The sequence below is a fragment of the Electrona antarctica genome (genome assembly GCF_951216825.1).
Source record: "Electrona antarctica genome assembly, chromosome: 2".
NCBI lineage: Eukaryota > Metazoa > Chordata > Actinopteri > Myctophiformes > Myctophidae > Electrona > Electrona antarctica.
Window position 1 is genome coordinate 42,581,959 of NC_136807.1, and position 26,948 is coordinate 42,608,906.

Genomic DNA, 26,948 nt, shown 5'->3' on the forward strand with positions numbered 1-26,948 from the left:
CCTTCTGCTCTTCTCTGTTACACTTGATGACTTGAGAGCCCTGTTGCACCTTTTTTGTTACATAAGCATCAACAGAACCGCAACACAACAAAACAGTACACACACGTATTCCTGTTGTATTGTGGTGTTAAATATTGCCACTGTATCCATTCTAACTAAGGTTTAGTTGTATTTTAAACCCACTAGTAGTGGGTTTAAAAACAGACACTGCAAAAGTGCTGCATTAATTCAAAGGTTATGTAGACCTTATGTTGTTCCATTGGATACAGGAAAGTGGGCACCTATAACATTGCAGGTTAGGGTTTTTTGTAAGATTTCGGAAAATGGTCTGCAAGAATACTTTATCAGACCTAAATATTCCCTTTAACTTATTTTTTATTACCATACATAATGGCTGACAGGCCAACAGATTTTGGAGTGATTATTTGCAACAGATCTTAGGCCTTAAATGTCAGATGTTCAAGCATGTTCTTATGTTGCTTCAAATCATGTATACTTATATTTATTACAAAGTTATTAGGCCTATTTTAGACCAATTTACTCAATTCTTTATTCTTTTACATTTTGGACAAATAGCCAATTTAACAATGTAACTCTTCTGGTTACCGTTCTACTCAACAGAGCTTCTGAAATATAAAAATATGGACAGATTAAGATTTGTTTATTAGGCACAGTGGTGGGAAGTAACTAAGTGCATTAACTAAGTGCATTTACAAATTTGAGGTATTCTTTTTTTCTTTTTCTTTTTTTTTTACTTTACTTGAGTTTATTCATACAAGATTATTATACATTTGGTACTTTATTACATTTCGAAGCCAATACTTTTGTACTTTTACTCAAGTAAATGTCGAAACTTGTACGATACTTTCACTTAAGTAAAACGTGTCAAATTAATGAATTGAAAATAATCTCTGAAAATAATAATGGAATGCCCAACCTAAGCCAAAAAGTTATGCTTGTGGTGAGGTAGACCAGGTGTAGACCAGGTGTAGACCAGGTGTAGGGAAAAGGTACTACTGAGGCACTCCGTTTTCAGGTGAAGAATTAATGATGATGATTAATGATTTAAATGAGCAAGGCAACAGAAGATGACCTAAGCCTAATTTTCCATTATTGATTATGTTTGATCTGCTATCTAAGAGATAGCATCCAACAGGAAGCACGCACATCTCCAGAAATTCTACAGGTGCTGGTCAAAAATATACGTACAATGAAAAGGAAGGGATGTTCTCTGCTCCCAGGAAAATCTTTTATTGACTTCAATAAAAGATTTTCCTGGGAGCAGAGAAACAGTGTGCGGACATCCCTTCCTTTTCATGATCTGTAATTCTAAAGAACATATAGCCTAGTGTATGGATGTACAGTTCTCATTATTAACCCTTTGTGTGATGGGGACACCAGGTCCGGGTAATATATAACATGGACAGTGAAAGTCGTATCCACTGATTATTATCATACTAAAAGAGGAATAAAAGAACTACTTCTATAACTTAAGTTACGATGTGATATTTTAATGTAGCCTATATTTGACATCTTAACTTGTAGAAGTATACGACTCCACCCCCTGTACTTTTTGAAGACAGTGAGTGGTCTGGTTTCTGTACAGGACTGTTGTTGTTTTGTACAGAACAGTAATTCTGTCTGCATAGACCACGTTTTGCATTTCAAATACTGGGTATCTACGGGCAGTGTTTTCATCCATTTGCATCCTGGGTGATCAACAAGTGGAGATCTCTGAATTCAGGTGCAAATGACTCAAAGAGGAGACAATCATCTCCCGTCAGAGGGGGAAAGAAGAGTGAACATGTTTGACACCTCTTTGTCTGAACTGATCAAAGCTGTTTGGACTTGGAAAACTCAAGACGTAATGAGGGAACACCAGCTGCACAATTTCCGTGTAAAATAAACAGCACTATTCATGTCATGTACAGTCCAACAATAATGAATATATTACATAATTAAAATAAGTCATTACGGGTCAGTAGGCCTAGATCCTATTAGTCCATGTGGATGTGAGTCCACATGGACCAATAATGGTAAATTAAGCCATAATTTACCATTATTGATTAGATACCATGTTTGGTCTGCTATCTAAGCCATAATTTACCATTATTGACCAGTAAAGACGCCCTGAGGGCGAGAAGCGACCAGGTCATGTGCACGCATCCGCCTGGGTGACGACAGACTGCTGGGCGAGCGCTACCGCTTTGGCATGGGGGGCAGATCAACAGAATGAATTCTGTACTGGCCATATAGGGGCATGTCTTGAGTGTACAGGGTTTGATGAGGTCAGATCAACATATGGAATGTCAGAACAGGTCAGCTCCATATATGGAGATCTAATGGTGGCAGTGGGGGCAGTGTCTTGAGTGTACAGGGTTTGATGAGGGCCCAGGTTGGACCGGGCCTTAATTTTCGGGCCTGTTGAGCACTCTGAGCTGGACGGCTAGCCAGCTCCATATATGCAGATCTAGGTGATGATCCATGTATGGCTATATGCAGGATTTGATGAGGTCAGTGTCATGATCTTCATATATGGAGACGGCCATATATAGCGTGTCACAAGGCGTGGCGGATTGACGACCATATATGGTGGTGTGACGTGTCACGAGGCGTGATGGACTGTGTAGGACAAAAATAGCCGATTTGCTCGTCCACATATGACGTAAATTGTCCATTCATTGTCAATCTTTGTGTAGGACAAAAATAGACGATTTGCTCGTCCACATATGACGTAAATTCTCCATTCATTGTCAATGGGAATTTAATGTTTGTGTAAGAGAAAATCTACACTATAGCTAGGCTATAGGAGGGGCTAGCGCCCCTCAAAAATGAGGGGCGCTAGCTATACAACTAGATACGAAGACCGGAAACATCAACATATCATATACTGTAGATAAGAAGAGCAGCAAAGATACAGTATAGCCTAGGTCATTAGGGGGTAAACATGACACCATGCATGATCCGCTACAGGGCATCTGAACATGGTACTGTAACTTACAGTAACTGGCCACTGGTCACTAGCAAGTGAAGTTATGTTCTGTCAGCCAATAGGAGTTGGAGGTGTGTGAACAGGATTGGAATTTGACTTACATTCTCACCCTGCGGTGATATCTAGGATCTAAACAAGCAGACAGATAACCGGGTTGTTCAGTCACCTTGGGGGGTTGTTTGTCCGGACAGAAGTACAATAACAAAGTATTTTTGTGTCAAAACAGTCAACTGCTGACCTTGCTTTTCACACGTTTTTAAATATTATTATTATTATTCACAAATAATTTCAGGTCATGTATTTTGGTCTTCAATAAGAAATATGAATATACACCGCAGTTATCACAGAATAATTACAATACATTTATGCTGTTGGTAATTGTCCTAAATAGTATTATATGTTTGTTAGACCTTTTAGTGATTTCTTCCAGGGCTGGCAGAACTTTTGCAATACCATGCCAACATGTGAGGGTTCAGACTCAGTCCTCTTTTCAGTGGTGCCGAGATGGAACATGTTTAAATACAGTATAAACGTAGGACAGAAGTAGAAAATAACAACGCAAATAATAAATAATGAAAAATACCAAAAAAACAAAAACAAACATGGGAAGTAAATACAACCAACATTTAAATAATGTATACTGTACCAAGCAACTGTACAATTTGAGTGGTAATTGAAGATTGTTGTAAGATACATAATTATGGCCTATGGACTATTAACTGTTCTATAGCCTATAGATTCTATAGATTTTAATTATGTCTGTAATACTGTCCTTATTGGGACTGTCTTCATTAACAGTATATGCGTTCAGTTACTTTGTGACCCATTGGACTGACATGATGAAACCTTCACATAGCTTCAGTTGCTTTAAATTTGAAAGTTTCATGCAATGTATAGAGTAAAAGAATAACAATTACACAAGATTTACATTAAAATATGCTATATTATTATGTAACCTAGGCCCCCACTCCTTTGCCACCTACTCCTTGAGTTACAATTACATAATGCTGTTTAGGTGTAGTTTGTCACAAGCTAAATTGGTCAAAGGCAGTCCCACAGGCTCTGTTGGATTTATGTTTAATGCTAATTGTTCACCATTTACCTGAGAGGTCAACACAGTGACTACAAAAGGTTGAAACCCAGTCTGTCAGTATCTGCTGTACAGTACAGCAGATAATGACAGACTGGGTTTCAACCCTGTACTATTATGAAACAAAGCCACACACACACAACAATTGGACATCATTTGTAGCCTACTAAAGACTTTCCAATTTACATTTCTATTCCACTTCACCTCCAACACCTCCAACAGTTCCTCCCTGTTTTCCATTGTGTGGTGGTTTCAATCTGTGGTGGTTTCAATCTGTGGTGGTTTCAATCCCCCCCCACCGCCCCCCCCCCCCCCCTTTCCCCTCACTGTATATGTTTCTTTTCCCTTTTTACCTCCATTATGATGAATTCCTGTACTGTTCTTTGTCTGTATAGAAGTGTCTACTTGTACGTCTCTAAATGTTTTGATGAATTGAACATGGTGGACCCTGTTGTAAACAAGTGTAATGCTTAATTGGGTCGTCCACTCACAGTTAACAGCCTTTGTATTGAGTTTGTGCTTGAAATGTACTGTAATTCTGCAAACTGCTAATAAAATTTTCAATCAATCAATCAAAAACCTTCAGTCTTCAGTCTTTTCACCCATACACTAATTTAGCATAATGCATTTTCGTATGTAAAACTAAGAGAAAATGTTGGTCTCTCTGAGTTAAACTTTTTTCTCAGTTTAACTGCTTTTAGTTTTAATGAACCCTCCCACAGTAGTGCAATATTGCAGTATTTCCCAACTACCTCTACTGGTAGACCAGAGTCAGACCACCACTCACGTCACAGAGACAAGGAGGAAACAGCTCCACAGCTGTTTAAACTTTGAAACTCTGCATACACACATGGGTAGAGAGACACACTGTTCTTTTCGCACTTATACTATTCTAACCCCTAAAAAACTATCTCTTTCATTCTCACTCCTTTTTTACCACTGAAGGACTGGTGTGATGTGAGTTTTGAACATATTGGAGTTTATTGAGGGTTTTTGTGGTGGTGCCGTAGAGGATGCTGTTGCAGTAGTCCAGTCGGGATGAAATGAAGGCGTGGATGAGGGTTTCAGCTGCTGAGGGTGTCAGGGAGGGGCGGAGACGGGCAATGTTTTGCTCCCACTTCAATTGTTCTACTGAAGTATCGCCACATACGGTAGTTCATAGCTCTTAGTAGGGACTTCTTGACCTTTCGTCTGTTACTTATTGTTCTCTTGTGATACTCTACCTTGTGATACTCTCTTATACCTGGTGAATACTCTCTTGTACATTTTATATTCATACTTTCTGATTGCAAATTTGCAGTTCTTATCTTGTGATACTATTGTGATACTATACCTTGTACAATGCTGCTATTGTTTGTGTGTGTTTTAAACATTGATGTACTAGTGCGCTTTTGCCCAAGACAAATTTCCCCTTGTGGGACAATAAAGTATATCTCATTTCATCTCATCTCATACACAAACACTCAAAACTAGTCATAGGAAACGGTAGCAAAACAATGTGTTTACACAAGCGTGTTTTTGGATCTCTTCTTCTGAACTAAACAAAAGCCCCCTCACCCGTACTCCACCCTGACACTGTCAGCAGCATAGAGTTTTATTTTTGAAAAGCAGAAGTTTGAGATTTCTTTTGCAGAATTGCAGACTGCAGAATGTTATTTCATTTATTTTATATATATTTTATCAAAACAAACAAATGTGTTCGAACGAATGCTTCACTTGCTGGAGAGGTCATGGGATGGCAGGAATACCAATTCTTTCATTGTCTTGCCCCTGACCTTTGTTGATGGTGATTGAGAAAGCCAGCATGACACAATCTTGACTTTCCTACCGTCTGGGTGTAAAGGTCCTGCATGACTGGCAGCTCAGTATTATCAATAATAATAATAATAAACTTTATTTGTATAGCACCTTTCATACAGAGTTGCAGTTTAAAGTGCTTCACAGGCAGGACAGAAATCAAATGCTTCACAGTTTTGATTGATGTTTATTGACAATGTTTACATGTACAGAAAAATGCACATAGTTACCTCACTATCAAAAGGATAAATGCAAGAAAGCCGACGGCTTATTTAACATAAGAATGACACAGAATATGCATACAATCATGGACATAGAATAAAAATAGGAATACAAAGTCAAGCATAGGTTTTATACGAAATCATGTAAATAACATTCAATAACAAGTTATTGACCAAAGATTCAAGCTTTTTTCTCGCTCATGGACTAAGCCTATTTGGGGGGTATTTTTCTGTGCTGTCTAAACGTTTTCGCTGACATTAATTACATAATAGGCCTCCTGTATTTTACTGTATAGGCTACTATACGTATGTAGTCAGGGAGGAAAGTTATTTTTGTTCTGTGGTAAAGCTGGGTCAGAAACAATGATGCAACCTTACATCTTACCCCCCCCCCCCCCCCCCAGGGTGACCAGATGTCCCTCTTTGCGTGGGACAGTCCCTCATTTCCAAGACTTTTCAGGCGTCCCACAAATTGAGACCCTGTCTGTCACACATTGTGACTGACAGGCATCAGTGTTCAAATGCCCTATAGTAGTTTAGTCCCCTAATAGTTGGCCTTCTGTTGTAAAGCTCTCTCATTGTCTCTTCCTGCAAGATGTGTTTTTAAGCCTGTTAAAATAGCATAAAAATAAAGCATGATTTTAAAACAAATGTGAGACACCAGATGAGTTTATAAATGATAGCCAATAGGCCTATGGTCGAATATGACATCAAGGCATTAATAGCAACTCAAGCAGTAAGTTGCTAACCCCGTACTCCAGTATCGCTTGTCCCACACAAGCGATACTGCTATCCCTCAAATGAGCAGTAGTCCAGTCGGGATGAAATTAAGGCGTGGATGAGGGTTTCAACTGCTGAGGGTGTCAGGGAGGGGCGGACCCGGCGGAGACGGGCAATGTTTTGCTCCCACTTCAATTGTTCTACTGAACAATCGCCACACGGTAGTTCATAATAGCTCTTAGTGGGGTAGGGACTTCTTGAGTAAGTTGCTAACCCCATACTCCAGTATCGCTTGTCCCACACAAGCGATACTTCTATCCCTCAAATGAACAGTTTGGATCTGGTCACCCTACCCCACGCGCGCGCGCACACACACGCACACGCACGCACGCACACACACACACACACACACACACACACACAGTAAAGCGCTTATGCACCATTTATTTACCATACAGCTGTATCAGAATAACACTGCCATGTAGCCTATTCATTGTCAATTGGATTGCATTTACAAGAATAAGATGAGGGCAAAGCCGCAAAGGTATTCCTAGGTGGTTTCAGAAAGATATATTTAAGGTTCTGTAGTCGTACGTTGTGAAACTGTGAAAGTAATCATACAATGCAATATTAAAAAAAAGAAAGGAAAGAAAAAGTAAAAGAAATGTGTATTTTTTTTTAAAGCAAGTAACAGACTATACATTTTTGACTGAGCACGTTTTCACTAGGAGTAATATTTGACCAGGTCTACTTTGGCTAATACCGGGATTTGTGTACTGAATATTGAACAGCTGCACACTTTCACTTTTAGTTTTATCGGGCATTCAATTTAACAAATACTTCACAATATTATATAATATTAGTACTTCACAATATTATGGCAGCAACCCATGTTAAAGTTAAAGGATAGGCCTAACTGATACAGTAGGTTATGAGGAGTTCGGAGTTGGAATATCACATTGAATACACACAGGCAGAGACCAGGTCAGTTTGTAGGCTACAGTTCACTTCACAGTCAGGAATATTAATTATGATTTTGTGCAACATTGTTTTTACAGTTTAGACTTTAGAGGTAGTCACTGGCTGCGCTAGAGGCTCTAACTGTGTTATAAAGTAGGGACGGGCCGGGTACGACTAGCCATGGTGCATGGGAAGTGACGTAAACACATATTGAACTACATCAGGAAATGAAATGTCAATAGACCTGTGGGAAAAAATAATAAAATGTCTTAAGGGTGAACCATGTGAATCCACCTTGCGGATACGCCACAAGTCTCTTCGATCTTTTTCTTCTCTTTGAGTCCATGTTGTATCTGGGTATGTGCAAGTAAATTTATTTGGCTTATGGCTAAAACAAATTAATTTGGAATGGATTAGTCACTGAATACTAGTAGCACAGTAGTTGGTAAATACTGCAGGGGCATCCTCTACTGGCAGACCACGGGCACTGCAGCATCCTCCTCTGGTGTGGACAGTAGTTTAAGCAGAAGGGAGTTCCAACCGCGTCTCTAGCCTATGGCAGGCCAGTCTGGTGCATCTCAGAGGCAGGACAGGTTACAGGAGGAAAGGAGGCACTGGAGCAATGTCTGAGTTGCTCCTTTCCTCGACAGTAGTTTGTTTCAGTAATTTTGGATACACATATTGGATAATTTTCTTTTATCGTATTTTACCGTCAATTGGAAAATATAGGGTCCAGCTAAGACTAGAAGATTAAAAAAAAAAAAGTTTACAATGTTCAGTAAAAGTTATACCCTGGATAACCAGGATTATAGTGATTTGAAAATAGTCTTTAATGCTCTTTAAAAGTACCATTACATGAACTACATTGATTTAACACCAGTCAAAATCGAAAGGGCACTCAAAATGTAATGAATGCATCGTGAAAAATGTACAAATTCTACACAATAAAAAGCAGTGATACCAAATAATATATTATACCAATTATTTCCTCCAGGCTCCAACACCACACAGGAAGCAAAGGTTACATTGAAATAAACTTTATTAGGTAGTTACAAATAAATCTACATCAAAGTATACAAATAAAATGAGCAGTTGCAAGCAAGGAGGAAAAACAAGGTGTGGCACAGTGTGTCCATCCTCAGCATAGTGCCAAGCAGGGACAAACGCCTAATTTATACTTAGTTGCACAACAGCATATCACGTTTTATCAGTTATTTTCGTCACGCAACACTGTGATGCAACACAAGTATAAATTTGGCTTAAGTTTGCACATTAAAAACAAATACTAGTGTTACCATTTTAAAAAGGCACCATACCAACCACTTAACGTATTACACATGTCTCCCAAACGCTCCCACCCAGTTTCCTAAAAATCCTAAAATACAAACACTACAATACAAGGGAAAAAAGCAGGGAGTGACAAAAAGATAGGTGACCATGTGATTGCACTGCGGAAAAAACTCCTGCAGATGTATGCTACAAATAATCACAGTGACGTTATCCTTCTGTAAAAATCTCTGGGAATGAATTGTAATTCATATCTGAAGCCCCGATGGCAAACAAACAGGCACTTCCATATTGCAGAGAAACCTGATAGTGTGTAGAGAGTGCAAAAGAGAGAATCAAGGGGAGTGGGGGGTGGGGAGGGGCACAGCTGGTGAGTCTGACAGTTGCACCGCATCTGCAAAGTCAAAGCCTTGCACTTCTGTCGAGCTACCTAGCAGTGCATTCACAAACACTGCATCGTCGACTCACAGTGTAGCGGTCAACATCTCCTCCCGTTTTGTGAGCAGTAACTTTTTATCTATAGACTAGTTAAAATCAATGATTTCTAAAAAGCCATTAGGATTTCCTCTTGTTGTACAGACAGGGGACATTAATGATGAAATGTGTTTATGTTGCCACCTTGTGGTCAGACAGAAAGTGCAGAACTGCACTACAACCTCAAAGCCAAGAGTCGAGTACAGCAGACTGTGGTCATCACCACATCAATTTATGAAATTTCAATTCATTTTTAAAAAGGCTATGAGACAGGAGAAAAAACAAATCATAATTAATATCAAGAGGTCTGGAGGTCAAAGCAGAGGTACCGAAAAAACTCATCCGACTTCACATCATGTTGCCTAGAGGTGGTGCACCTGGGTCACCATCGGGTCTGCATAGTGTTCAAATCCTGATTAAAAATGTCCCCCAATATAACTGAGATGAGTCCTAAAAAAATAGGATTAGAAAAGCCAAAAGGAGCACCAGACACTTCTAATAGACTCCCACTTAGGTAAAATATAATGCTGCTGATTGGCGTCGTTTTGAAAAGGCCCTTTGGGAGGGGCTGAGTCAGTTCTCTACAGGCTGGAGTGATGTGGTCAAACCAGTTCAACCCAAGTTAAGATTCCCAGAGACATACGATAGAGGAGGGTGTGTGCTATGCGTGATTATCAGCTCAAGTCATTGGTCATTGGTAGAGCAGGTAGTTCTTAAGCGAGGCCGGCAGGGGCAGCCCATGGATCTCGCTTAGACGTTCCCTTCCTAGAGCCACCCTCACAGAGCGCCTACACAGGTCCATCAGAGGAAGGGGCTCCGCTGGTAGGAAGAGAAGAAGAGAAGAGTGGTAAGCAGAGGGCCCAGTAAATGTGGCCAAAATGTTAAGACTGATGAATTGTCTGATCTAAAGTAATGATCACGAGAAGCTTCATTTCTCTTAGATCGGCATGAAATACAAAAATAGGTTTTCAATAATACTGTAGTGTAGACTATTGCTAGAAATTAAATATTTTTTCAAAATAGCAAATCTGCCAACATTTTGTGATTATCAAGTTATCAACTAAACATATATTAAGTGTATATGAATACAAATCATAAAAATACGATATGATAGAAATAGATTTTGCATAGAACTGTATGTCTTGTTCTATGTGAACGCACGTGTACATGTTTATGCTGTTTTTCATTCTGTACAGTGTACAGCACTTGTCAATCTCGGTTGTTTTAAATGTGCTTTATAAATAAAGTTTTGATTTCTAAATATTTTCCCGCCAGCTGCGGAACAAGACATTTCAGTATGTGGCTTCCGCTTAAAGTGTACAGTGAAACCAACTATAGTATTTGTTGCCCAAATTTCTAAAACTAAAAGCCTTGACAATTATGGCTTTCTAGAGAGAAGAAAATGGTATAATGATTACATTGTTGTTAATCAATGTGGACAATGAATTATTTGCTCTACGAGCAATAAAAACAGAGTATAGAGTTCTATATTAAATGACCAGACTTTTCCAATGACTGAAGCGGGGAACATTGATGCAATCATTTTTCTTAGTGATGGCACATGAACCTTCACACTTTAGCCATGGAGGAGAGTCTACTGGAAGTAATTTGACATTTGTCTGGAAAATCACAAGCGGCTTGTTTGTATAAATTACACATGGACAAGGACCAGACTTCACACTTCAAAGCGATCTGCATTGATGCTGGAGAGCCTGAGGCCTCATCACAGGTTCATCAAAAATATCAGATGTACAATCATAACACATTGTAAGCTGCTTGTAGATCAGCCATTTGGTGTAATACTAGCTGACCTAGTATAGAGCCCTGGGGGACTCTATACGTATAGGGTTTAAGTGGTAAACGGTGTACAGATGTCTTTGCTTTGTTCATTAAAATCTAAAAAGACAGTGCTACAAGATGGTACACAGTACACAACAACATCATTCCCTCCGAGGAAAGTATGATTATGGGAGTTTAATGATTACATTTCACAGTTTCTGGGATATAGGGCAAAGGGAAAAATGATGTCATGTCACCTTATCAGATGTGTCGGGCTCCTTTACATAATAGTTGGATTTGTGGTCCGACTGACCCAAATCTAGTCAGTAAACCATAGTGTTGCTCTACAGTAAGTAACCCTAATATGTCCCCTTTGACCAGCCGTAGAATGTTACAACTTGGTTTATTGCAACAATAAACACTTTGACTTTGTCTGAAACCCTGCTAGACGTGTCTGCACTATTGTCCAGACACAACCAGTTTTCCTTATCCCCAAGAGAGACAGAATGAATAGTGGCTTAGGATGCAAGTGTGGCAAAGCTTGGTACTTACGGTCAAGTCCATTAATGTACCGGATTCGTATTTCACAGTGTCCCCACACAGCGCTCACCACGGGGTACAGCTTTCTGCCCTTCAGTCCTCTGAATGCCACCCCTAGATACTGTCCATCAACCACGTACCCTAGAGTCCCCTCATCCATGTCCAACACTACTAAGAATGAATCTGGTATTATGAAGGTCTCATCTGGCTCCAGGAAGGCAGGGTACGTTTTTCCCGCGTTGTTTTTGCCATCATGGTAGAGTTTATTCCTGCACAGGTCCCAGCCCCAAGACTCAGCATTGTTTCCTACCAGTGCGGTGTAGCCCACAGAGTGCAGCGGGGCATCGACCGTAGCCACCCCGACCACGGCGTGGGTGCCCCGCTGGCGCATAGCCCAGCTGATCTCCCAGACATGCAGTCCCCGCGTGTAGCCCACATGGCCGCGGATGGCGTCCGTACTTTGGGCCACAGGGTGCCGGTGAAACACCAGCTTGTTGTCGTCTTTGACAAATATGTTGAGTGAGCGGTCGTCATTGTTCCACGAGTGCTGCACCTGCACGTCCATGCCGGCCGGCGGCATGTCCAGCAGAAGGTCCAGGCGCGATGGTTTGGTATGGTCTAGGGCCTGCAGCTCCAGCTTGAGGGGGCTGAACGCCGGGTCCCGCATGTCAATGGTTTTTATGCCACCTGGAACTTTCTGCCCCATGCTCTGGCTGGTTATAACGGCACCACCCTCCTCTCCTCCTCTCCCCTCCTCCGACTAATCAAAAGAAAAAAGGGGGAGAGTAAATAAGCCTCAAGCCCCCTCCTCCGCCACAGTGCTGCTCTAATCAGGGAGAGGGCTTATGTCCTGTGTCACTCACTGCTCGCAGACTAGGTGCTGGTTAAAGTCCACCTGGAGAGATAATGGGAAAGATGAAGCAGAATAAGTAAGTGTTTTAATTAATATGCAAATAAGCTTAGTTTCAGTTTTGAAGCAGATAGTTTGCATGTTATAAAATCTGAGGAACATTGTGGTTAAAGGGTGTGAAATCTTTACTCTGCTCGCCGATTAGCACTCAGATTAGAGATTTATTTATTGACAATGCATCATACAAGACATACTGAAAGACAAGAAAAAAAAGACAAGATACACAAGACACCCTAAAATGAGAACAAAAAAGAATTGCATCTACAACATCTTTTGACACCTTAATCAGAAGATAATAAAATCAACCATGATAGATCAAAGAATTTAATCAAAATCTTTTTGTAAATTGCAGGTTCTCTCCTTCCATTACAGGAATGTTTCCCGGCATGCATTATGGATTTTGATGATCAAATAGTATTTTGAACATAATGTTTTTCTGATGATACGGACGGAGCCTCTACAGTTAATTAATTGTGATGCTTTACATCGTGGTTAATAGTAAAAACAGTTAATAGTCCCATCCCCATCTCTGATGGCAGCATAGTACTGTACATTGAGTGCTATAATCATATCATGCTGCTGACGTTAGTCAATGTTTGCATTTCATAAGTGGTTCAGCCAGTGCATTAACCCCAAGTCATTTTAGTCAATGGACCACATCTGATAGTAAGAGCAGACCCTCACAGGCCCTCAAAGTGGCAGTGGTTTGAGTTCATGTGACCCCAACAGTAAACGGATTAGTGAATTTCTGTTTGTACCGGTATATTCATTTTCTTAAGGCAGGTCATAAAAGAGCAAGTGATTTTTTTTCCTTTAGGTTCAACTGATAACAGACAGTATCATGTTACATAAGAGCAGCTCAAATGAGCTGACCAGGGACTTGTTTCTTTTCCCCAGTGTCTTCATAGCACCATTTGCAGAGTAAAGACATTTTACGTAGTCTACATGTAGGTGACGGTATACATTTAGTTTATCTCCAGGACCTAGATGTTGAGATAACCTAGATTCACTCACAGCAGATTGTGCTCAGCAGCACAATCAACTGTAGAAAAAAGAAAAGGCATATATATATATATATATAATCTAATTTCACAAAGTAATAAACAAGATCTGATGGCCCATGTCAAGCTACATCCCGAATCCGATAATAAAAAGGGAGAACAATTTATTTTCATTCAAGTTAAAATTGATATTCAGCCATTTTCATCTAAACATTACACATTTCTGGCAGGATCATCACATAAAAAGGCTTAACATATTGGTAAGTAAATACAAAATGTATGTAATTTATGCAGACCTCCTCTACAGTGTTACACCTATGGCTGGGATTATGGATTTTTAGTTAATATTTTTAGTCAATATTAAATCACTGTTTACCGACGGTATGGCAGTATCTCCCCCCCAAAAGTCATTTTGAATTAAATAAAAATGTATGAACTAAACACTGGGGTATGCATTAACCCATTATTTATACTTTTCAAAACAAATGTTATAAAGTGGTCTAGCTCTAGGAGGACAAAAACAAAGTGCTAAAAACACCACTTGATGTTGATCCAGTGACTCATTTGTGCACTAACTAGCTTAACAACATTTTATTTTATTTCTACACTCTAGAAATCCCCATTTCGATGAATCCAATCCAATCCTGGCTATCCAAATTGATAGTGGCTAGAACAGTGTTCTTCCTTGTCATAGCTTTCATAGCTCATTTTGATTTACCTCAAAATGTACAAATGCACATGCTATATAATGTAGGCTTACTTGACATGTAGAGTAAACATACTAGCTGTATATTTGCATTAACACCACATGTGGTAGGCCTCTAGGCTATATTCCATTTAGCTCTAGGTCATCCTGGAAGCTCAATCGGTTATAAGACATATAGGCACAGTTCTATACACAACATATTGGGCTTTCATTTGGCTCACTCACGATTCACGACCTATGTGACAGACATCATCCTTACTCTCAAGAAATAGAAATACCAAAACAGAAAATTTGTATAGACATAGACACACATACTACATAGTGTGTGTGTGTGTGTGTGTGTGTGTGTACTTTTCGTTAGTATCCCAAACAACTACAAATCCTAGTACATAACCAGATGGCAACATGGGTCACATTCCATAAGTGTAAAAATGAATGGGTCTACATATAGGAACTGAACTGATATTTCTGCAAGTATAATAAGGGCAAGGCAACCATAGCAGAGTGAAAAGCAGTGCTGCTCTAGGGAACCTAGGCTCATTTTGATTAGCATGTTCCTGTCAATTCCTACATGACATGCATATTGCATACAGCTTGCAAAGCTCTCTTCTCTGGTATTATGTGCTCCACATTATGGTGTACCGATTCTTTGAAAATAGACTCTGGAAATCTAATGTGATTAGTTAGCTATCCATTTCATGTTAACTTTAGTTCCAGGCTCCAGCTTTTCCTGCATGAAATAATCTTTCAGATAATGACAATAACATGATGTTGCACTTGACAGAATTTTGTTGATAATTACTTGATAATTATGTCTACTAGTAACCACAGCGCTTCCAAGCATTGCATTTTTTTCTTGTTATACATTAACACAAAACTTTTCACAAATATAGATTTGCATGCAATTTCAATTTAAAGTAACTATATAAACATATTTGTGTGCAATAATGACAAAAAAGTCCTACAAGGAATACTGAACATGGAAACAAAGGAGCCTTTTATAAATGAGGGAAGATACCAAGAAATGAACAGGAGACATACATGGTTATGCGTAATATGCGACATAATCATCCACTCATAAACAAGGCTATTGCTTCACATCAGGCCTAAAGTGGGAATCCCAAAGTACAGCCCTGAAAAAGCTGTATAACAGGCCTTTAGTGGACAGGCAGTAGTGAGACCCAACACTGCCATCCCTTCACACAACTATTCTGAAACAAAAAAGAAATTCCCACAATCTCCAAAAATAGGAAATAAGAGGGGAAAAACTCCAGCCATTTCCTATTATATGGTTGTCTAGTCGAAGGGCAACAGGAAAAGCAATAATAAAACGTCTGGCTTAAAATATAAAACATGCTGCTTGTCTTGTTTGAGGGAGACACTGCCGGACCACAGCTTTTTTTCAATGGACAGAGGAGAGCTCAGGACCACAGAAACTTGACAGTAAAAGTCTGATGCACTTCACTTTATAGCCTACAATAGACTACATTTAAAATCCAGATCAAAGGGCTGGCCCAGACACCATAGCACTCATAATTTAATTACTGGAGAGGTAATGTCATTGACTCCATGACATACATAGATTGAACAGCATTACAGGATTCATGACATGTTGGCTAATATTTTATATATATATATATATATATATATATATATATATATATATATATATATATATTCTGTAGTAGCAGTTGTCAGAGGAAAAAATGTACACAGCTACTGCTACAGGATATGCCCTTGAATCGTCGTTAAAAAGGCGATTATAATTCAACAGGCAGAACAGGTTGTTTCCTGTGTGCAGGTGTGATAACCCCAACTCTGGCTTTTGTATTTCTGCTCATGTTGCCACAAGGCCTTGCAGGGCATTGTGTATGCTGGAAAAAAGGGCTGTTGCGAAGGCCACTCTAATTGAATTGTAGACAAGAGTTCATTGAGAAGTGTTTTGGCTCTTTTTCTAATGCAAGTAAACAACCATTTAAATGGGTCATGTCTCCTCAGTGATAGCAAAACAGGAGGGAAGAAAAAGCAAGCAGCGGGTGGCCAGCATCTGAATCTTTTTTTCAATGCCTGTCCAGCCTTCAGGGAGAGTGAAACATGTTAATTTGCACACTCTTTGTACTAAGCTTTTACCGTTCCCCTTTCGCCCCTTGGCAGCAGGCTGCCCTCCCTATTTGCACACACAAGAGGACCCAGAAATAAATACAATTTTAAACAGTAAAAGGTCTTAACAGATTTTCCTTGGATTTCAAAACTCAAATGTCTCCATTGTTTGCGTGAGGGTGGCATGCTGCAAGTTGTGTTGCTGTGTGCTGGTGTCCTTGCTACGCATGGTTGGGGTGCCTGGGCCCCTGTGCTTGGTGCTGATTAAAATGCAGGAGGGGTGGGGGTGGGGGGGGTCCCTGGATTTGCTGAGCCAAGGAAACACTTGTCTCTTTTGTGAGGTCCAATTTAGACCCAGTGGTAACTGGTCCCACCTGAACTCAAGCCTCCACCAGTTTTGTGACCTGTCCAGCTCTATAAAACTCACACTAATAACGAAGTAAGCCTGCATTGTGTAGACGCCTTAACATTTAGGCTACTTAATAGCTTTGTGCAGTAATATTTAGGCTACTTAGTACTTAATAGATTGTCTTTTTGGGCAGTACTTAGTCTACTTTTCCGTGATTTGTTGCAATGGGTACATGGCAGGCCCACACTGAAGACTTAACCCATTTAGCATGTAATGCTAGCTAATGTAAATCCAGACTAAGCTTTACATTGGCTATGATAGTGGGCCATCTTGCATGTGGTCTGGGGGTCTACCCAGGTCGAACATACGAACAGCGCGCCACGTTACAGTGTCCATAATAATGTTGATGTAACAGAAATGTAGGTTCTTATCTCCAGGCTGGATTATGTTTACTTTGTTATGTGACACACAGTCAGGAAGCACCAAACGTTTCAGCAACACAACACAGGCGCGGCGAAGCAACACAAAGATAATAACTGCCGACGTTTAAACTCATGGCAACCAGACGCTTCTTCTTGAGACCAGACAACACTTCTACTTCGAGCGTTACAAGGTGTTTACATTTTAATTTCGGTTATATTAAAATAAGAATTATGTAAAAGGGGCGACCAAAGTAAAAAAGCCGAAACAAGAGACACCGTGGGAAGCTAAACACGCCGGGGTTAAGACAAGAGCTGGGTGGTATATTCTTTAAAAAAAAAAGAGCAGACATTAAACTCACCTTACGAAGTTGTTGTGTTATCAAAGAACAACAGAACGGTCGAGGGAAGGTGAGGATTCGAGTTGTTGACCTAATACTCCTCCATGCCTGTGTGAACGTCTTCCTCCCCTCGTTGCCTCCTCTACCTCATTCCATTTTAGGCTGGACATGAATTAGGTAAAATGATGGCTGCTCTCTCTAACATCTCTCGGGGTCACGTGGTTAAATCGCTCCCAGCTGCTGTGTGCTAGATTAGGACCTCCCAGCGTTTACTTCCTCGTCGTACGACGGTGCCGCTCCTCGCCAGAAAGTACAAACTACTGCTCTATAAAGCAACGCGTTGTTACGTTTGTAGATCTATTAATTCTTATAATGATGAAAGACAGGTGGACACCACTATAGGGACATCTGACTGGGAACCATATTTTTCTGGATTACTACTGGGCACCTGGGACATGTGGGCACCTGGTCGAGTGGGCACTACTACTTGGGACCTATGCTTGGGACATGTGGGCACCTGGATGAGTGGGCAGTGCACTAGGGTCATATGGGCACCTGGTCGTGTGGGCACCTGGATGAGTGGGCACTAGGGACATATGGGCACCTGGACGAGTTGACATCACTAGTGTTTTTTTTGTTTGTTTTTGTTTTCACATAGCATGCTGCTTTGTTGTTGGTATTTACTCACTGTTCTTTAAACCCCCAAACACAACAACAACGAGGTCAAAAGTACAATATAAGAGTTTCTTATATTGTACTCTGTTATAATGTACCTTTGACCTCAGTACTATTTTATATATATACACAGTACACACACACACACACACACACACACACACGTTTGACCTCGTTATTGTGTTGCGTTTTGGGGTTTAAAGAACAGTGAATTATGTAATGGCTTGCTGATAACAAACTATCAGATCTGGGTGAAACTGAATCCATTCTCTTTGGGTCAAATAGGAAAGAAAGCTCATCAAGGCCGACGGCTTCAGTTCAAGTGCGTGACAATGTTATCACAAGAAAAGATTAAATTACCTACCTGTGTTCCATCTTAGAGGCAAATCTTTCCAGTGATAAAACTAATGTAATAAAAAAAAGTCCACCAAAGAACAAGAGTTTTGTACAGGATCTCCTCACTGGTCAGTAAGAATACTCTGAACACGCTGTCTGACAGGAGCACTCATTCAAGGTTTCTTCAACTATGCATGCACCTCATGGTACCATATACAAAGGTCCTAAAAACAAGGCTCCAGACATCCCAAAACAAACTGCTTGGTCTTACTTTTACTCCTATAACTCACCTTACCCCTACTTATTTTGATAGGTTAGAATGGCTTAGGGTAGAGTCTACCCTAAGCCATCCTAACCTCGGTAGATGACAGAGTACAGCAACGTGCAATGGGCCTGGTCTACACGCTATGCTACACCAGTAACACCACAAAGACAAACTACTACCTGTCAAACTACTTAAACGTCAACGCCGTCCACAATCACAACACCAGAGGGAGCTCCACTTATCACGTTCAAACCAGATTTGGCTCAAACAAGGGGTTAAATTCATTTCGCTCCTATGCCACGGAAATGTAGAACGCCCTACCAACAGTCGTAAAGGAATGAAAATCCCTTCTCTCCTTCTAAAGTGCTCTCAAAGAGCACACGGGTGGCTGCAATTCGAAACTGGCCCCAGTAAAATGTCAAAGTCCCCCCCTTTACTGTATATTATTTATTTTTGATTTCCATTTACATGATGTTTTTGTATAGTACTGTATTTTTTATGTCATTAAATGTTCTGATGAATTGAATATGAAGGACCCGAATTGAAACAAGCAGCTTTCTTGGGTTTTAACTCCTCTTAGCAGACCTTGTATTGAACTGTACTTTATTGTGATTTTTTCAAACTGTTAATAAAGTATTGAATCAATCAAAAATATAATTTACCAACATCAAAGCAGCATGCTATGTAATGTTAAAAACACTAGTGGACACGAATCCAGGTCCCTAGTGCCCAATTGTCCAGGTGCCTAGCAGTGTTGATTTCGACTACCTTTTTCCACTGACGAAAACTAAATGGGAACTAAATAAAAACTAAGCTATGATGATTTCGTCAACAAAAATGTTAGGAAGGGACTAGTGGACAAGAGATCCAGTATCTCTCTAGGTCGTCCTCAGACGAGCCCTCCATCGTTGCTTCCAGTCATCCCGGTTCTCCATACATCTGGCCAGCTCGTTGGTGCTTTGCGCTCCTGCGTCGTTCTTGAGTACATCCACATATGTTAATGTGGGACGTCCTCGTGACTGGTGCCCGCGTGTTGGTTCCCACAGCACTAGTTTGCTGGCTGGCAGCTCTTGGTGTCTTTGGCAGTGTCCTGCTAGTCTCATGGCCATGCCGTTTAGGGCTCTCCATGCAAGTGCCTTCCTCCCTTTCAGGTCTTGTTCGGTTGAGTTGACCCATGAGCCCAGATACTTGAAGTCCTTGACTTCCTTCAAAGCAGTGCCTCCTGTTGTTGTCAGAGGTGGATGCTCTGATGGAATGTTATAGGTGATAACTTCAGTTTTCTTTGCATTCAGCCGGAGGCCAACCTTGGCACACTCTGATTCCACTCTGGCCAGGAGCTCCTGAGCTTGTTCCACGTGGTCAGAGAGCAGGCTGATGTCATCCGCATAGTCCGGACTACTGTTGGGTGTCGTCTCGACCTCCTTGGTGTTATGGTGAGGCCAAGATCCTGCTCTCGTCCATTGATGGCCTTCTTTAACGAGTTGTCCAGGACTATGACAAAGAGGAAGGGGGCTAGGGTGTCCCCTTGCAGTACCCCAGCCAAGATGTTAAACTCCTCACTGTTGCCATGATGCCATCTAAAACTAAAATCAAAATGTGCTGCCAAAAACAACACTGGTGCCCAGCCCAGGTGAGCAGTTATCTCCACCCCTAGGTGCCACTCGTCCAGGTGCCCCCTAGTGCCCAGATGGTTTGGTGCCCACCTTACCTGTTACCCATACAGTATATCCACCATTGATATCACTATATCAATATATAGCTCATATTCATACTTGGACATTTTTTTTCACAGTTTTGTTTATTCAAGATTTCAGGGTATACAGTAAATCAAATAACAACACCATATCAAAATAGTGTGGTAGCATGAAAAAGGGAACAGGGAAGACATTTACAAACCGCATAACCTGAATCAAGTTTTGAAACAAAACAAACAAGACAAACATACGACAAGACAAGACAACACACAACATGTCACCCCTCAAAAACATAATGGACGTAGCAGTGCACCCACACATAGAGTTCCTCATAATAAATATACTGAACAACCCAGCTGCGTCGGAGATCACGTCTAGCATGCTCAGATTCAGGTTTAAACTCACTGTAAGTTATTTACCAGTGCGAGGAAGGGAGCCTGTGTGTCCTCAAACTTGGATACAGAGCCTCTCAAGGTACATCTAATTTTTTGTAATTGAATAAAGTGGAGTACATCTCTAATCCAGTGAGATGGGATGGGGGAGCTTCCATTTCATCAAAATTAGACACCTAGCTAAAAGAGTGGTAAAGGCCACCAAGTGAGCTTTGTATTTTGGCAGTGATAGAGTAGGGGGAGAAATTCCAAAAATAGCCGTCATTACATTTGGTTCAAATGGTATCCCAAAATTCCTCGACATGGTGTCAAAGATCTCAGTCCAATATCTACTCAAAGAAGGGCATGCCCAAAACATATGTAGGCTATATACGTTGCAGGGGCCGAGCGGCATCTATCACACAGGGGATCAATATATCACCATATATTTTGGATAACCTTACTTTAGTGAAATGTACACGTTGGATAATTATACTTGGACATGTTTTATTTGAAGAGAATAAGATATGCAGACATTCTATTCTCACTTTGTAGGAAGCGGATTGGTAAATTCTGAATTGCCTACCTACATGCATTTGTGCTTAGCCGTGGCCCACGGCCCGTGGGAAGTCATAAAGGTATTCCCCCAACAGCAGACAGCTCACAAGCAGCAAGGTAACAAAACAAAAGGAAAAGGAAAAATGGATGAAAAGAAAAAAGTTAAAAGGACATTTTATCAGTATGTGTGATTCGAGAGTGTCGATTAATTTACTACATCTAACCCGTGAACTAACAATCACTCAAGCCACATTGGCAGTTCATGTTATTCAACTTGACTTTCATACTGTGGAGTTTCTTATCATGTTTGAAACCATGATGTTAACGATCAGGTCAAAGCCTCAGCATCAGTCATTACATTTCTGATCACTCCAGTCCTGAGGCGCAGAGTGCACTCATTTATACCGTGGGACTGGGGCTTCCCTGAGTGATTACGTTAAAATCACATTCCAGAGTCAGGGTCATTGATTGATTGAAGTATTTATTACAGAATTACATTTCAAGCACAACTCAATACAAAACTCACACCCGTGTGAACTGAGTGGTGCAGCTCCCCCCCTTACACCCCCCCCCCCTCTCTCTCTCTCTTGCTCTCATTAGCAGGCAACAGTGCAGCACTATTTCTCTCTCTCTGTTTCGCCCCTACTGGTACTCATGAGTCACACATGAGTCACACACAAACATAGGTTAACACGAGTCACATAGGTGTCACACGGACACGGACATTGCTGTTCCTTGGAGTGGTTGCACCACTCAAAAACTGTTAACTGTGAGTGAACGACACCATAAAGCATTACACTTGTTTACAAGAGGGTCCACCGTTTTCAATTCATCATAACATTTGAGAGACGTACAAATATACACTTCTACATTATATAGCCAAAAACATGCAGGAAATCATCATAAAGGAGGTAAAAAGGGGGAAAGAAACATATACAGTGAGGGGAAAATGGGTGGGTGGGGGATTCAGATTTTACGGGGGCCAGTTTCGAATTGCAGCCGTCCGTAGGTGCCCTTTGAGAGCGGTTTTGAAGGAGTCAAGGGATTCACATGTCTTAATGACAGTTGGTAGGGCGTTCCACATTTTTGTGGCATAGGAGCGAAATGAATTGAGTCCCTCCCTTGTTTGTGCAGAATCTGGGTTGCACATGGTTTGTTGAACTCCCTCTGGTGTTGTGGGTGTGGACTTCATTGACATTAAGGAAGGATTTAGACAGGTACATGGGTATCTTGGTGGTGTATCAAATCTTGTGGACCAGACCCATTGCAAGATGCTGTACTCTGTCGTCAACCCTAAGCCATTCCAGCCTGTCAAAGTGGGCAGGGGTGAGGTGGGTTCGGTGGGTGAGGCCCAGCCTGACCAGTTTGTTTTGGGAAGTCTGGAGCCTTGTTTTAAAGGCCTTTGAGGTGCTGTGGTACCAAGAGGTGCATGCATAGTCGAAGAAACCTTGTACAAGGGCTCCTGTTAGGGTCTTCATGGTGTTTTTGTTGACCAGTGACAAGATCCTGTATAGGAATCTTGTTCTTTGGTTGACTTTTTTCATTACGTGGTTGGTGGCCATTTTATCACCGGAAAGATTTGCCTCCAGGATGGAACCTAGGTAGGTAATTTCATCTTTTCGTGTGATAATATTGTCACCCACTCTAACCAATCAAGCCATTGCTGAGATTACTATTTGATCCAAAAAGAATGGATTCAGTTTTTCCCAGGTGTAAAGATAGTTTGTTATCAGTGAGCCAGGTGCAGATTCTACCGAGTTCAGAGCTGAGGGCCTTTTCTTTTCTTTTTTTATATATATATTTTTTCAGCTGAGGGCCTTTTCAACCTGCAGTTTGTTCCTGTCCGAGACCAGCAGTGCTGAGTCATCTGTGAACAGGAACAAGTTGCAGTCACAAGTCATGTCGTTTACATATATTAGGAATATAAAGGCCACAGCTCACTGGAAGGGGGGGGGGCAGTGTTCCGTTCACCTCCACCATCTGTTCTCTCCCCTCCAGGTAGGATTGCATCCAGCTAACTGCTATCAAAACCAATTTCTTTTAGCTTGTTAACCAGTATGGAGTGGTTCACGGTGTCAAAAGCCTTTTGGAGGTCCAGCATGACCATGCCACGGTATTTTCCAGTATCCACCTCGTGTTTGATGTGGTCACTCAAGGAAGGCCTACGCTTTCTTGAACCCCCAGGAAGTGACAACTGCAGTGTAATAAGCCTACTCATCATGACAAGAAGTCAATCATGCATGCTTCCAGATTGCAGCAAGTAACATACAAACCGTTCCAAGTAATGTCTTAACAACTAGGTATAACCTTATTAACGAGAACATTTTTATGCTTTTGATTGAACTATAAAATAGTTGCTACATTTAGAATGCACCCTCATGAGCTGAATTCCCCTATAGCCTGACACTGGGAGGCAGGGGATATACAAGTGCATCCGGAAAGTATTCACACTATTTTTCCACATTTTGTTTTGTTACAGCCTCATTTCAAAAGGGATTAAATTCGTCATCAATCTACACACAATAGCCCATAATCACAAAGTGGAATTTTTCTCAAATGTATTAAAAATAAAAAACTGAAATCTGTACATAACATAAGTATTCACACTCTTTGATATGACACTCAAAAATTCTGTTTTCACAGATTGTCCTTGAGATGTTCTTACAACTTGACTAGAGTGCAACTGTGGCAAATTCAGTTGATTGGACTTTATTGGGAAAGGCACACACCTGTCTATATAAGGCCCCACAGCTCACAGTGCATGGCAGAGCAAAAACCAAGCCATGAAGTCCAAGGAACCCTCCAGCATCGTGGCACAGAGCTGGGGAAGGGTACCAAACAAGTTGTGCAGCATTGAAGGTCCCGAAGAGCACAGTAGCCTCCATCATTCGTAAATGGAAGAAGTTCAGAAGAAGTTCTATTCCTAGAGCTGGCTGCCCGTCCAAACTGAGCAATCGGGGGAGAAGGGCCTTGGTCAGGGAGGTGACCAAGAACCCCATGATCACTCTCTGACAGAGCTCCAGTGTCACTCTGAGGAAATGGGAGAACCTTCCAGAGGGACAACCATCTCTACAGCACTCCACCAATCAGGCCTTTATGGTAGAGTGGCCAGACGGAAGCCTCTCCTCAGTAAAAGGCACATGACAGCCCGCTTGGAGTTTGCCAAAAGGCACCTAAACGACCATGATTAACAAGATTCTCTGGTCTGATGAAAGCAAAATAGAGCTTTTTGGCCTGAATGCCAAACGTCACGTCCTGAGGAAACCAGGCACCGCTCATCACCTGGCAAATACCATCCCTATGGTGAAGCATGGTGGTGGCAGCATCAAGCTGTGGGGATGTTTTTCAGCGGCAGGAACTGGGGGACTTGTCAGGAACTCAGGATAGAGGGAAAGATGAATGGAGCAGTGTACAGCGACATGAAAACCTGCTCCAGAGCGCGCAGGACCTCCGACTTGGTCAACGATTCACCTTCCAACAGGACAACGACCCCAAGCAGCAAGCACACAGCTAAGATAACGAAGGAGTGGTTTGAGGACAACTCTATGAAAGTCCTTGAGTGGCCCAGCCAGAGCAGACTTGAACCCCATTGAGCATCTCTGGAAGGACCTGAAAATAGCTGTGCAGCGACGCTCCCCGTCTAACCGGACAGAGAGGATCTGCAGAGAAGAATGGGAAAATAGTAAATACCCCAAATTCAAGTGTGCCAAGCTTGTAGCAGCATTCCTAAAAAGGCTTAAGGCTGTAATGGCTGCCAAAAGGTGCCTCAACAAGGTACTAAATCAAGAGTGTGAATACTTATGTACATGTGTTCTTCCAGTTTCTTATTTTTTATAAATTAACAAAATATTTGAAAAAAATACTCACTTCATCATTATGTGGTATTGTGTGTAGATTAATGAGGGAAAACAAGTCCTTTAATCCCTTTTGAAATGAGGCTGTAACAAAACAAAATGTGGAAAGTGTGTGAATACTTTCAGGATACACTGTAGAAGAAAACAGTTCATAACAGAATGTGGATGTTCGTCAGTAAAATACTAATGCACTGCTACCATCTAGTGGTGCTGGAGTGCCTCTGCAATTTTGTATTTTGTACAGTAGAGTACAAGCTTCCCCTTGCCCCTATCCCACAGTTTCCCACTATAGTATACACTATACTTAATCCAGAGCCACTTACAGTAAGCAAGGAAAACGCGAGGTAATACATCAAATGCATAGAAATAGTAATCTAGTATTATAGGTAAACAAAGAAGGTCATCAGGATTTATTTTATTGTCTCTGTTTTTGTTATGTATTTTTGTTTTCTTGCATTCACTTTTATGTTTGATTTCTGTTTCATTGTTCGTGTTTCATTTTTTGAAATAAAAACAAAGTTAAAAAAAAAAAAAGAAGGTCATCAGTCTAAATAGTAGCCTATAATATCAAAAAATCTATAATATGTACATTGAAACTATACACATTATAGGATGCCAGATCTACAAAATGAACTGGCATATCTGTCTACAACATAACATGCTATATAACATATTACATTTAGTCTTTGCATAAGCCTGCAAGGTCGTCAAAGCTAAGGCAAGTGCTACGGCAAGTGCTACTACGGGCTAAGGTGGAGTCTGAAGAGGCGAGTCTTCTGCAATGGGGGAGTTCTTTCTACAGTTTGAGACAGGACAGGAGCCAGAAGGGAGAAGAGTCTGGGACACGTGGAGTGGAGTGTTGTCCCGGATGTTTTAGGGAAGGTTCTGGCAGCTTCTGTCCCACTCTGCACTGTCCTGTATTTTTGTCATTTTACACATAGAACTTAGAATGGCTTAGAAGTTAGAAGTAGGCCTACTGTATGTATAGCAAACTGACATATAAGTGAAGCGTACAGCACATACAAACGTCAGAAGAGCCAATATCCTCTAAGTTAGTTTTGCTTAGTTGGACCAAAGTTCAAAGCTCATATAACATCCTCATTTTAAATTTTAAATAAGTATTTTCAGAAAGTGCAGAGCGGCGGCGGTGCCTCGGGAGGTAGAGCTTGGGAACCGGAAGGTTCTCAGTTCGATCCCGGGTTCCCCCAGAGTAAGTGACGAAGTGTCCTTGAGCAAGACACTGAACCCTTAATTGCTCCCGATGAGCAGGTTGGTGCCTTGCATGGTCTCCTCCAGTGTGTGTGTGTGTGTGTGTGTGTGTGTGTGTGTGTGTGTCAGGAAAAAGGCAGAGAGGCGTTGTGTTGTAGGCCTATTCAAACCCAGGTCCTTATATATTCACAAGAGTATAGGCCTCTGTACCAGCAGACACCCATTTATTATTAGATTCTATTTATTTATTTTACTAAGACTTTATTTTGTTATTTCCAGTGCAGAGAGACAAACCATGGT

At 41.1% G+C, this 26,948-nt stretch overlaps 1 protein-coding gene across 1 annotated transcript; it reads right to left on the reverse strand.

The window, feature by feature from the left end:
* Positions 1 to 8,801: 8,801 nt before the first annotated feature.
* spsb1 (splA/ryanodine receptor domain and SOCS box containing 1) lies at positions 8,802 to 17,928 on the reverse strand. Its single transcript, XM_079513327.1, has 3 exons — positions 17,708 to 17,928; positions 11,873 to 12,755; positions 8,802 to 10,360 (listed from the first exon to the last, which is right to left on the reverse strand). The coding sequence occupies exons 2-3, from the start codon at positions 12,564 to 12,566 to the stop codon at positions 10,233 to 10,235; spliced, it is 822 nt and encodes a 273-aa protein (XP_079369453.1). The 5' UTR covers positions 12,567 to 12,755; positions 17,708 to 17,928; the 3' UTR covers positions 8,802 to 10,232.
* Between the last annotated feature and the right edge of the window lie 9,020 nt (positions 17,929 to 26,948).